The 13,030-nt window shown below is 37.4% G+C and overlaps 1 protein-coding gene and 1 pseudogene across 1 annotated transcript; one reads left to right on the top strand and one right to left on the bottom strand.

The window, feature by feature from the left end:
- Positions 1-383: 383 nt before the first annotated feature.
- LOC119521538 (vomeronasal type-1 receptor 1-like) lies at positions 384-3,060 on the top strand. Its single transcript, XM_037819903.1, has 2 exons — positions 384-519; positions 2,058-3,060. The coding sequence occupies exons 1-2, from the start codon at positions 492-494 to the stop codon at positions 3,008-3,010; spliced, it is 981 nt and encodes a 326-aa protein (XP_037675831.1). The 5' UTR covers positions 384-491; the 3' UTR covers positions 3,011-3,060.
- A 1,901-nt stretch (positions 3,061-4,961) lies between these two features.
- On the bottom strand, positions 4,962-12,638 carry LOC119521202 (annotated as a pseudogene).
- Between the last annotated feature and the right edge of the window lie 392 nt (positions 12,639-13,030).

The raw sequence follows: 13,030 nt of genomic DNA, 5'->3' as shown, positions 1-13,030 counted from the left end.
GTGAGTTTGTTTTTATTTGGTTTTGTTTTAGGTTGATTAGATTGAGCTAAATGTAGTATGTTTCTAAAATTTCTTTTCTCAGTAGAAGAGTGCTAACATTTATCTCCCATTCAGAGATGAAAGTCTCATTCTGTGTCCCATTTCAGGTAAACCAAACCTTTTAAAAGCAATTATATGGCTGAAGATTATGGGGTTCAAACAAAATGGAATAATTAAAGGACCTTGAGGTCTCCTGATGTATTACTGTGCCTCGTAACCAGATTTTGAGTGTCTTGTTATTTTTATTTCTCCTATTTTCATTCTACTATTTTCCTTCTAACCTGTTTCTCTCTCTAACTGTTAAGATTGCTATTTACCAAACCAAAAAACAAACGAATTTTAAAGATTGTGACTGTAAAATAATATTGTGACTGGAGATCCTGTTTGGTGAGCTGGTTTATCTCTGTCTCTCTGAAGGGCGAAGGCACTTGATTTAGATCCACCGTGTCTCCATGGAGCCCTTACTACCAAGTGAAAATTGTAAGTCTTCATTGTCCAGTGCCTTTCTACAGTTCTTCAAGGGCACGAGTGATCAATAACCAAATCTGTTATTCATGGGTCCTGACATGGGCCTGCCTATTATAGACGTCATTAATTCCTTCACAACATTTTCTCATTTATGTCTTTGCTATTTATATTCATTTAGGATTTTGCCTACAACTCACTCTTGGATTTTCCCCTTCTCATAGATTACTTCCCTGTTTAAATTTTATATTTTTATTCCATTGGTGATTTCCTCAATTTCTCTTTTCAGTCTTAGGTCATTTTAAAAATTATATATTTTATGTTGAAAATTTTGGATTTATTCGTATGTGCCTAAAATTCAGATGCATGTTCACTCAGCATGCTTACCCCTCGCCCAGAGGCTCGGCATCTCCACATCCGGGGAGTGAACACTGTTGCACGGGGATCCTCCCAAGGCATCTTTCCCTTCATCTACAAACATTGAGAAAATTCTCCCTTAACTCATCTCTGCCTGACTAACCTACTGAATTAGTAATTCATTCTTTGCATTCCCTTGTGAAACTGTCTAATAAGTATATAGACTAGGAATGGTCCTTGCTGGTGGTGCACGTCCTCCCATGCTCACAATTCTGTTCCCGTGGGGCGAGTAGTATGTTCACAAGGGTGAGTGCTCTTTATTTCACTTCATTTTATGTAATAAAAGTAAAACAACTAAATATGAGTGTGAAAAAGTTCAATTCATCCTCAGTTGAATATCCTGAATGCACACAACATTAAGATCTTAAAAATGCTACTGAGTTAAAAATGGGTGATAAAACAAGTTTAGCTAATTATATAGACACTCATGTATTCTGCTCTCCAAATAGATTCAGACATCATTGACATTCCAGCCAATTTGAAGAGCTCCAAACTGGAAATTGTATTTGATGAGTTCTTGTTTTTTAAAGATAAGATAGATGATGCAGTGTTTCTTTCAGAGGAAACTAACTCTATAATTCAATTTCAACAAATGAATATATAATATTTATGAAACCTGGAAAGTCATAACTTAATTAGCATTGTCTGATCATTTGTAAGAAATTTTGCCTTTATGGATGGTTTCTTCTAAGAATTGCTGTTCAAATACATTAGCCATCTTATTTCCTCTTTAGCAAAATATTTAGTAATGGTAGTGAGATTGTTATGGCCTGTTTTTTTTCTGGTAATCATTTAAAAATGTCCATGTGTTTTATTTTTAATTTTTTTGGAAATTAACCTTCACCTTATAGTAGTTTTTATCATATAAAATTTAAAATTCCAATAAAAATAATTGACAAGCTTTGGGATTGGTTTGAGATTGCTAATGATTTCCAGGCCCAAGATTATAAAAATGTACTCCATTATATTCCTATGCAAATCTTCAGTGACTAGCTTTTGAAGACATGAGCCCATTTCAGGTGGGAAAATATTGGTTAGACTAAGTGTTGGAAATTTCTGGTCACGGTGATGGTAACGTATATTCATTTGTTTCACTGCTGATTCCTCTGACTTCAGTTAAATTCGGTGTCCTCTAGGTACTGATGTGATGGAGTTTGCTAAATTGGAAATGGGGATTATCTTCCTCATTCAGACTGGAGTCGGCATCCTGGGAAATTCCTCACTCCTTTGTTTTTACACTTTTGCTTTGCTTACTGGAAACAAGCGGAGACCCACAGATCTGATCCTCAACCAACTGGTCTTAGCCAACTCCTTGATTCTTTACTCCAAAGGGATCCCTCAGACCATGGCAGCCTTTGGAACGGAACATTTCCTACATGCTGCCAGCTGTAAACTTCTCTTCTATTGTCACAGAGTAGCCTCAGGGGTTTCCTTCACCACAAGCTGCCTCCTCAATGGCTTCCAGGCCATCAAGCTTGACCCCAGTATTAGTGGTTGGATGGAGCTCAAGACTAGATCCCCAAAGTTTGTCGGCCTCTGCTGTTTCCTGTGCTGGATCCCACATCTCCTAATAAATACATTGATTTTTAGGATAGTGAAAGGTCCACTGCAACTTACAAACTGCAGTTCGATGAAAAATTACGCATACTGCTCTTGGCTAATGCCAGAGAGAAATGCCATCTTAAATACGTTAATGTATTATTCCACTGACTTTATGTGTTTGATATTCATGGTCTGGGCTAGTGGCTCCATGGTTCTTGTCCTGTATAGGCACAAGCATCGAGTCCAACATATTCACAGAAACAGTCTGTCCCCCAGACCTTCCCACGAGGCCAAAGCCATCCGCACCATCCTGATCCTGGTGAGCTTATTTTTCTCCTTTTACTCAATATCTACTACTTTCGTTGTTTGGTTAACTCTAGTTGGGAATCCAGGCCAGTGGAGGGTTAACAGCTCCGTCCTTGTGGCCTCATGTTTTGCATCATTCAGCCCCTTTGTGCTCCTTGGCAGTGACAGACGAATCTCTCAGTGCTGCTATGCCTGCTTCAAAAAGGAAACAGTTTTCTGTAATTTGGTTGCAGTGCTATGAGTCAGTCCAATCCAGGACTTTCAGTGTTTATTTCATTATTTTTTAATATTCAAGGACTGATTGTGAGCAAGTTGCTCTGCTAGGATTTTGTGATGCTGTGGTGAAGGCACTAATGTCTCAGCACACATAAATCTTATTATACATATTACTATATATATCTAAATATGATATTGTTAAAATAAATATACAAAGATTACTTCATCTAAAAGTCTCAGGTTCGTCAGAGAAGAAATTCAGGAAATTCCGTACTAATGGAATAGAACCAAATTTCTGAGTTTGGGGAGATGGAGAAATTCTCTCACTTTGGGTCTTATGCAAATTCTTTGAGTATTTTAAGGTATTATTGAAACATGATTTGATTCAGCTGCTTCTGACAGCGGAAAAATAACCTGGAAAGAGTCCATGTTAGGAAGACTTGTGAAGTCTAAAGAGACTGGTAAAAATTTGACGTGTACTTGGAGCATACAGAGAGATGGAGAGAGCGGCCTTATAGAAGCTGAAAGGGAAGGTGATGATTGATTCCGGGTAAAAACTTAAGGAAAGCCAAGAAATCTGAACTTTGTTTTAAAATGGCAAGCAGTGAATGGGCTCATCCAGGTGAGCAAAAATGCCAGTGCATATTTGTACAAAAATTTTTCATAAAAATTATTCATAAACAAGAAGATGGCAGCACAGAGAGGAGTGGAAGCAAGCCAGTCCCCCTGGAAAAACTAATAAATAACCAGAAACAACTAGTAAGTCTCCCGGAATAACTGCAGGGGGACAAACATGACCGTCCACTCATCATACACCAACCTGAATTGGGAAGAATGCCCAAGATCGCAGCATAAAATTTGTAGGTAAAAACTGCGGATCCAAGCTGGGAGCCCCGTCCCCCCACGGCCCTAACTGAAAACTTTGTGGCTCTAGTGAGCATCACTCTCAGAGCAAGTGCATATAGCTCAGCTGAGCTCCCCAATATACCTACTGCAAACTGTATACTACAGTTAGTAGTATTTTAACATTCTGTAACATTTGTTAACAGTAATAAATGTATTATACCAATATAAAACTATGAGTCAGTAATGGAGGGGGGGTGGTTAGGGGTATGGGAGGATTTGAGTTTTCTTTTTTTGTGTGTCTTTATTTCTTTTCTGGAGTAATGAAAATGTTTTAAAAATTGAAAAAAATATTAACTGTGGTGATGGATGCACAGCTGTATGATGGTACCATGGGCAATTGATTGTGCACCTGTGCATCTTTTGGATAATTGTATGGTCTGTGACCAATTTCAATAAAAAACAAACAAAAAGGAAAAAAATTATTCATAAAATATTTAATTGAAAATTCACTTTTCATTAATAGTATTTAACTCATTACACTTTCAGTTTAAACTGTTGAAAAGTTATTCACAAAGGAAATTTATTAGACATTTCTATTGTGCAGCATTAAGTATTTAATTTTTTTTACAAAATATTTTTTCTCAGCTCTTTTCACCAAAAAGAAAAATTTCAAAAAGGCTTAAATACCACAGAATATAAAATTTTTGCTTGCTTTTCTAAAAGTCTGACTCTAGTAAATTTAGACAATAACTGTTTACTTTAAGATTTCAAGTTAATCTTTTATCATCCAAAATTCCCTGGTATATTGTGCAAGTTATTTAATTTTGCCTATAGAAACCATGTCTTGAAATGCCTACAACATAGAATCATATTTACACCAGACTCTTGCGTCTTAAAAAATTGCCTAAAGGCAGAATTTTCACAATTTCCTAATGTTTACTCTTTTTCTTTTTACAATAGGTTTTCACATGTCCCGTAAGCATTTCTTTTGTTCACTTTTAAAATCTTTTTATTATGATTACAACTCAAAATTTCCCATTTTAGCCACATTCAATTATACAGTTCACTATTATTAATAACATTCACCATATGTGTTGTCATCACCAATATTTATTACCCCTGTGTTTTCGTCACCTAAAACAGAAATTTTTCACCCATTAAATTATAACTCACCCTTTCAACCCCATCCTCCTGCCTCTGGTAACCTATTAACTACTAACTGTCTATACAAAATTTGCTTCTAGGTGTTTCATACGAGCAAGATGATACAATATTTATCTTTTTGTGTCTGGTTTATTTCACTCACCATGATGCCATCAGGGTTTATCTATGTTGTAGCATGCATTAGAACCTCATTCCTTTCCACACTTAATAATATCCCATTGTATGGATATACTATATTTGTTTATCCATTCATCTGTTGACGGACTCTTGGGTTGCTTCTACCTTTGACTATTCACAATAATGCAGTGACCACTGGTGTACAACTTTCTGTTTGAGTCCCTGCTTTCATTTCAATTTTGGGTATGTTCTAAGAAGTGGAATATGGTTATTCTGTTTTTAATTTTCTGAGGAACAACCAAACTGATTTCCAGAGGGACTGTACCATTTTATGGTTCCACCAGCTATGTATAAGGGCTCCTATGTCTCTGCATCCTAATCAGTAGTTACTTTCTGTATTTAAAATAATACCCAATCTAGTGGGTGTGAAGTAGTATCTCATTGTGGTTTTGATTTTCATTTCCCTATGACCAATGATACTGAGCATTTTTTCATGTACTTATTGGTCATTTATATTTTTGTTTTGAGAATTGTCTATGCAAGTCTTTTTCCCCACTTTTTAAATTGAGTTATTTTTCTTTTTGTTGGTGAGTTGTAGCAGTCCTTTATATGTTTTGGATTTTAGCCCTTATCAACATATGGCTATCAATTATTTTTTCCTGTTCTATGTGTTGTCTCTTCACTTTCTTAATTGTGTCCTTTAACCTACCAAAGTTTTTAATTTTGATGAAGTCCATTTTATATATTTTTTCTTTTGTTCCAAGTACTTTTTGTATGCTATATGAGAAATCACTACCAAATCCCAGGTTGTAAAGGGTCCCCATTATATTTTTTTAAGCAGTTTTACAGTTTTAGCACTAATATTTAAGTACTTAACTACATTTAGAGTTAATTTTTGTTCATGGTGTTGAGGTTGGGGTCCAACTTCAATCTATTGCAGTGGATAACCAGTTTTGCCAGTTCCATTTGTTGAAGATACTGTTCTTTTCCCAGTTAGTCTTGGCACCCTTAACAAAAACTTCTTGGCCATAAGTATTCAGGTTTATTTCTGAAGTCTCAGTTCTATTCCATTTGCCTGTATTTCTATCTTTATGCCAATACCACACTAGTTTGATTACTGTGGCTTTGTAGTTAGTTTCAAAATCATGATGTGGGATATCTCCAACTTTGTCATTTCTTTGTAATACAGATTTGTCTATTCAGGGCCCCTTGCAATTACATATGAATTTGAGGATTGGCTTTTCCATTTCTGCAGAAAAAGGCTTCTGGGATTTTGGTAGGTATTGCACTGAATCTTTATATAGTTTTGAGTAGTATTGCCATATCATTAATATTGTCATCCTGTCCATGAACACAAGGATGTTTTCCATTTAGTTAGGTTTTCTTTTATTTCTTTAAGCAATATTTTATAATTTTCAGTGTAGAAATCCTGCACCTCCTTGGTAAAATTTATTCTTAGTGTTTTATTCTGTGAGGAGCAATTGTGAGTAGGATTTATTTTTTTATTCCCACTTCAGAATATTATTTGATGGTGTATAGAAACTCCTGGTTTTTTAAAATTCAGTTTTATTGAGATATATTCACATACCATGCAGTCATCCATGGTGTACAATCAACTGTTCACAGTACTGTCTTATAGTTGTGCATTCATCACCCCATCTATTTTTGAACATTTTCCTTATACCAGAAAGAATCAGAATAAGAATAAAAAACAAAAATAAAAAAGAACACCCAAATCACACCCTTCCCACCCTATTTTTCATTTAGTTTTTGTCCCCATTTTTCTACTCATCCATCCATACACTGGCTCAAGGGAATGCAATCCACAAGGTTTTCACAGTCACACTGTCACCCCTTGTAATTTACACTGTTATACAATCGTCTTCAAGAGTCAAGGCTACTGGATTGGAGAAACTCCTAGCTTTTGCACGTTAATCTTGCAACTTTGCTGAATTTGTTTATCAGTTCTAGTAGTTTTCTTGTGGATTCTTTGGGATTTTTTTACATAAAGGATCATACCATCAGCAAATAGCGATCATTTTACTTCCTCGTTTCCAATTTGCCTTTTATTTCTTTTTCTTGTCTGAGTGCTCTGGCAAGGTCTTCTAGTGCAATGTTGAACAGCAGTGTTGAGAGTGGGCATCCTTGTCTTGTTCCTAACTTCAGTGGGAAGGCTTCATTCTTTCACCGTTGAGTATCATGTTGGCAGTGTTTCCCCTCCCCTGCAAAATGCCCTTTATCCTGTTGAGAAAATTCCTATATATCTGCATGTTTTTTATCATGAAAAAGTTTTGGAATTTGTCAAATGCCTTTTCTGCATCAACTGCGATGATCACATGATTTTTTTCTTCATTCTGTTAATGTGGTATATTATACTGATTTCCTCTTTTCATATGTTGAACTGTCCCTGCATTGCTGGGAAAAATCCCACTGGTCATCATGTATAATTCTTTAATGTGCTGTTGAATTCAATTTGCTTGTATTTTAAAAGGACTTTTGCATCTCTAGTTATAAGAGGAGTTAGTCTCTTTTCTTTTCTTGTGATTCCTTTATTAGGCTTTGGTATTAGTGTAATGTTAACTTAATAAAAAAATTTAAGAAGAGTTCCTTCCTCTTCAGTTTTTTTGGTAAAGTGTGATAAGGATTGTTGTTAATTCTTGGGATATTTGGTTGAATTTACCAGTGAAGCCATCTGGTCCTGGGCCTTTCTTTTTTATATTTTTCATGTCAATTGAGATATATTCACACACCACAGAAACTATACAAAGTATACCATCAGTGGCTCACAGTATCATCACATAGTTGTGCATACATTCCCATGATCAATTTAGAAAATTTTCATTACTTCATTAAAGAAACAAGAATACAAAATAAATCCCTAATTTCCCCATACCCCTCTCTCCTCTATTGTTGACCTATAGTGTTGGTGTGGTACATTTGTTTTTGTTGATGAAAGAATATTGAAATATTACTGTTAACTTTAGTCCATAGTTTGTAATAGGTACATTTTTTCTATATACCTCTCTATTAACTCCTTATAATAGTCATACATTTATTCTAGGCTGTGAAAGAACTTTTTAATATTTTTATATTTGTAAATTTAATCACAGTCGTAGTCAACAACTAGATTTGCTGTGTTATACATTAATATGTTTTAACCTCTACTATTCCTTCTGGTGACATACATGATTCTCAACTTCCCCTTTTCTCCACATTCATACAACATTCAGTACTATTAATTATTCTCACAATAAAGTGTTACCACCACCTCTATCCAAACAATTTAGTTCAACCTAGTTATACATTCTGCACATATTAACCATCTGCTCCCCATTCTCTGGCCTCATTTTATATCCTGGTAAACTCTGTTCAATATTTACATACTATCATTAGTTCGTATCAGTGAGATTTTGCAATATTTGTCCTTCTGTGTCTCACTGATTTCATTTATATAATCTCCTCAAGGTTCATCCATATTATTACATGCTTCAGGACCTCATTCCTTCTTAGAGTTGAATAACATTCCATCATTATGTATTCACCACATTTTGTTTATTGATTCATCTGTTTGTTGATGGACACTTGGGTTGTTTCTATCATTTGGCAATTGTGAATAATGCTGCTATGAACATTGGTGTGCAAATGTCCGTTCACATCCCTGCTTTCAGATCTTCTGTGTATATCCTGAGTAGCAGGATTGCTGGGTCATAAGGTAATTCTATACTTAGCTTCCTGAGGAACTGCCAGACTGTCTTCCACAGCAGCTGTACCGTTTTATATTCCCACCATCACTGAATAAGGGTCCTGATTTCACCACATCTTCTCCAACACTTGTAATTTATTGTTTAATAGCAGCCATCTTAGTAGGTGTGAGATGATATCTCATTGTAGTTTTGATTGGCATTTCCCTAATACATAGTGTTCTGGTTTGCTAATGCTGCCGTGTTGCAAAACAGCAGAAATGGACTGGCTTTTATAAAGGGGGTTTATTTGGTTACACAGTTATAGTCTTAAGGCCATAAAGTGTCCAAGTTAAGGCATCAACAATAGGGTACCTTCACTGGAGAAAGGCCATTGGCATCCAGAAAATGTCTGTTAGCTGGGAAAGCACATGGCTGGCATCTGCTTGCTCCCAGGTTGCATTTCAAGATGGTGTTCTCCAAAATATCAGCTTTCAATGGCTGTCTTCAAAGTGTCTATCTCTATTGCAGCTCTGCCAAAATGCCACTCTCAGTTGCTCTCTGGCCCTTCTGTCTGTGAACTCCTTTCTATGACTTCAGTGATCCAATTAACACCCACCCTGAGCAAAAGATATGGCCTTTTCATGCTTGGAGATGCAGACAGAAAGACAGTTGGAAATGCTAAGCTAAGAGGTGAAGCAAAGAGTTTGCCCCAGAGAAGCTAAGAGAGGACTCCCAGAAGCTTAGAGAGAAACGTCCCAGGAGAACCAAGCAGAGAGCTGAGAGAAGCTAAGAGAGACAGAAGGCCAGAGACATTTTGGAGAAAGTCATTGTGAAGCACAACCCAGGAGCAAAGGACTTTCAGTTGCCAGCCACGTGCCTTCCCAGCTGGCAGGTGTTCCACATGCCATCGGCTCTTCTTCAGTGAAGGTATCCTCTTGTTGGCACCTTAGTTTGGACACTTTTATGGCCTTAGAACTGTAAATCTGTAACCAAATAAACCCCCTTTATAAAAGCCAATCCATTTCTGGTATTTTGTATAATGGTAGCATTAGCAATCCGGAACACTGCCTGTTCTCATTTGCTAAGGAAGCCTTCACATGAGCATAGCACGAGAAGAAGATGGCCAAGAAAAGAATGTCCCACAGAAAGCATGCTTTGGTGCTCTTGTGGTTCCCAAAGGACCCCAGGTGCCACATGACAGACAGCACTAATTCGAGGACCAGTGGTGATTTCTCCAGCTACTTGCAAGCAGATCTTGACAATTTCTAAAGTATTTGTGAAAGTCACCTTGGAGGCTCCTGCACAGCCCCCAGCAAGAATTTCTGCTGCAAGTGGGACTGAACCATCTTTGTGCATAAATGTATCCCTCATAAAATCATTCACTGTAAGCTTTATGGCCTTCTCTGGTGCAACTCCCAGTAACTGTGGCAAGAGACTTCTATACAGGCCAAAGAAGCCTTCATAGTATAGCACTTTCTTAAAACAATCAAAGCTGTTTTTATACACAAATTCTCCCACAAAAGAGCCAGTAGATCGTTGGTTTTGCATTTGAGTTTTTCAAGGTCAGTAGGATACACGGCAGTGGCTCCAATAGCTCCAGCAACAGAACCCAGGGCAAACCTGTAAGCCAACTCTGCAACCTGTGTGAGAACTGGTGGAGCTGAATCCCCTGAGGTATTTGGCTTCTGGGCCTCAGTCCAGAAGGGCAGTGTTCCCTCTTCCAGAGGTGCAGTTCATTCACGGCCTGCTAAGGTCATCCATTCCCTGGCTCATAAAAATCTGCTAACCAAAAGAAGATGTCAACTTCCACGGGTGTAACCTGACCAAATTTCTGAGCTTCGAGAACAAACTCCTCCTTAGTCACCTCTACATCTTTCCTGTTGCCAGCTAGAGCACTATAGATCTTTCTAATAAGTTCCATGTGTGGCAAGATAATAGCTCTACTGAGGAATCGGAAAATAAAGACACTGATTCCTCTCTATGTAAGGATTAGGTAACTGTGGAGCTTTGCTGCTCTCATATAGTACCTGATGCCTTCTGTTCTGGTAGTGAAGAACCAGTTATTCCTTCTGATTTAGATGCCTATTTGACAGAACTTTTACCAAAAAATATGCAAGTACAATTTCCAAATGATAGAAACTGGAAAGGCCTTACTATAATAACTGGAACAGATGATTCGTATCCTTCGAGTCCTATACTAGAAGAATGTACTGAGGGAGAGGCTAAACAAGCCCAAGTAGAAAATGTGGAAGTGAGGGACATAATATTATGTGATGACTAGACCAATTTATAGAATGAAAAATGTATACTATACTAATAAGTTAGATACAATAGTAATCTCTCTTCTAATTTTTGGTTTTTATATAAGTAAAAGCTGTGTTATATTGCTCTTACAGAAGTAATAGCTTAATTTAGTAGGAATATTTTCAGTAAAGTTTTGCAAACATTCAGGGTTAAGTTGTTCGGGGTTAAGCTGTGAATACCCTGCTTTGTTTTTGACTCATCTGCAGTTCACACCTGTAGTTCATTTCACCACCTGTAGTTATCAACCGTGGGTCAAATATAAAAATAGAATATGATTTATTTGAATGTATCCTAAATCAAAAGTTCTATAAATACTCTGTAACTTAGGAGGGAATTCTGATCACATATCCAGCTGCCTCTGGAGGAGACAGGCACCCCAGGCTTGGTAATAATATCAATTTATTTTTACATAAATTTTTCCCTTTAACCTTATGTGCCCCTTTGGTAAATATGTGCTGAATTTGACTTCTTGTCCTGAGCTCTCTTTACTTTTTTTTTTTTTTAATTTTATTTTGAAATAAATTCAAACTTACAGGAACAGTTGCAAAAACAATACAAACCCCGTACACAGAACTCCAGCATATCCCAACCCCCCTCCCCCGATATCCTGATCCACCAACTTTAACATCCTGTCACATCACCATTTCTTTCTTTCCCTCCCTCCCTCCCTCCCTATCATCCATCATCTATTGCTCTGTCTTCTGAACATATTCTCTGCCTTTAAACCATTGTCTGCTCCTATACTCTTAATTGAATGGGAGGTTGTTTGAATGAAGCCCAACCCAACTGAATCACAACCTGATAAGACTCAGGCCTTTTCTAATAGAGATCACAGGTTTGAGGTATAAAGAGATGAACCCACGACACATGTTGTTAAGGAGAAATTAAATCCATTAAAATAAGAGAAACTAACTTGATGGGATGTGACACCTCTGGCAGCAGCTGCTAGACATTCTCCCACAAAAGGTGTCAAGACATGTGGGCAGATGGTGACCATGATGTCTCCCAAGTCAATAGCTACGACTCTTCCAGTCCTGGCATTGTCCCATTGCACAAATGCTTGATTTGCATGCTCCAATTGTATCTCCAGTAAAAACTCCCCATATGTCACGTGTCTCTTTCTTTTCCAATATGTAGTTGCAAAAATTCTGAATCCCATTTAAATGGAATATGTTGATGAATTGTGTCTATCCAAAAACTTGCTTAATATCTTCAAAAGTAACTTCTCCTTTGCCAGCTTTGTCAAACAGCTGAAATGCCTCCACGAACAAAGCAATAGGGCCACACAGAACAGTTTCAAATGCTACAAATTCTTGAAAGCATATTAAGCCATCTTTGGTCTGATGCACTACATCACTTAAAATTTCCATAGCCTTTGGATTAGGTTGGCTTCCTCCAAAAATGTTCAAGTATGGAGTGACAAAGTCACTGGGAGACATGAAAAATTCACCATTTTTTTAATGCTTGCATACTTCAAAAAATATTGTTCTAAGCAGCTGGATCTGCTGTCTTGGTTAAAACCATCTTGGCGGCCGCCATGCTTTGCCCCAGGTGTGGGTGCAGCTGGTTCTACTCACCCACTTGTTCACACTAAGGGCCAGGGCGGCTCACTTCCTGTCCCCACAGTGGAAAAGAGGATATACGGCCTGGCAGCGTGCACTGCTGGCCTGCCTCCCCACGCCCTCTCCCCAGGATTGTTTTGATCTTCAGTATGGTACTTGTGACACAGGTATGTACTTCTTGTGAAAATTTCTTGAACTGTACACCTAGAATTTGTGCACTTTTCTGAATATTATACTTAAATGATATTTACCAAAAAGTTGCATGCTGAACAACCTCAAATGACCACTCATTACTGCCTTGAAATCCTACCACTTTTCCCCACCATGTTTCCTGTTCTCTTCCCAAGACCACTCTCCACATACCCTCCT

This window comes from Choloepus didactylus, chromosome 27 (assembly GCF_015220235.1).
Source record: "Choloepus didactylus isolate mChoDid1 chromosome 27, mChoDid1.pri, whole genome shotgun sequence".
Classification (NCBI taxonomy): domain Eukaryota; kingdom Metazoa; phylum Chordata; class Mammalia; order Pilosa; family Megalonychidae; genus Choloepus; species Choloepus didactylus.
Note: the sequence above shows the minus strand (reverse complement) of the source record. Positions and strands in the feature narration are given on the sequence as shown.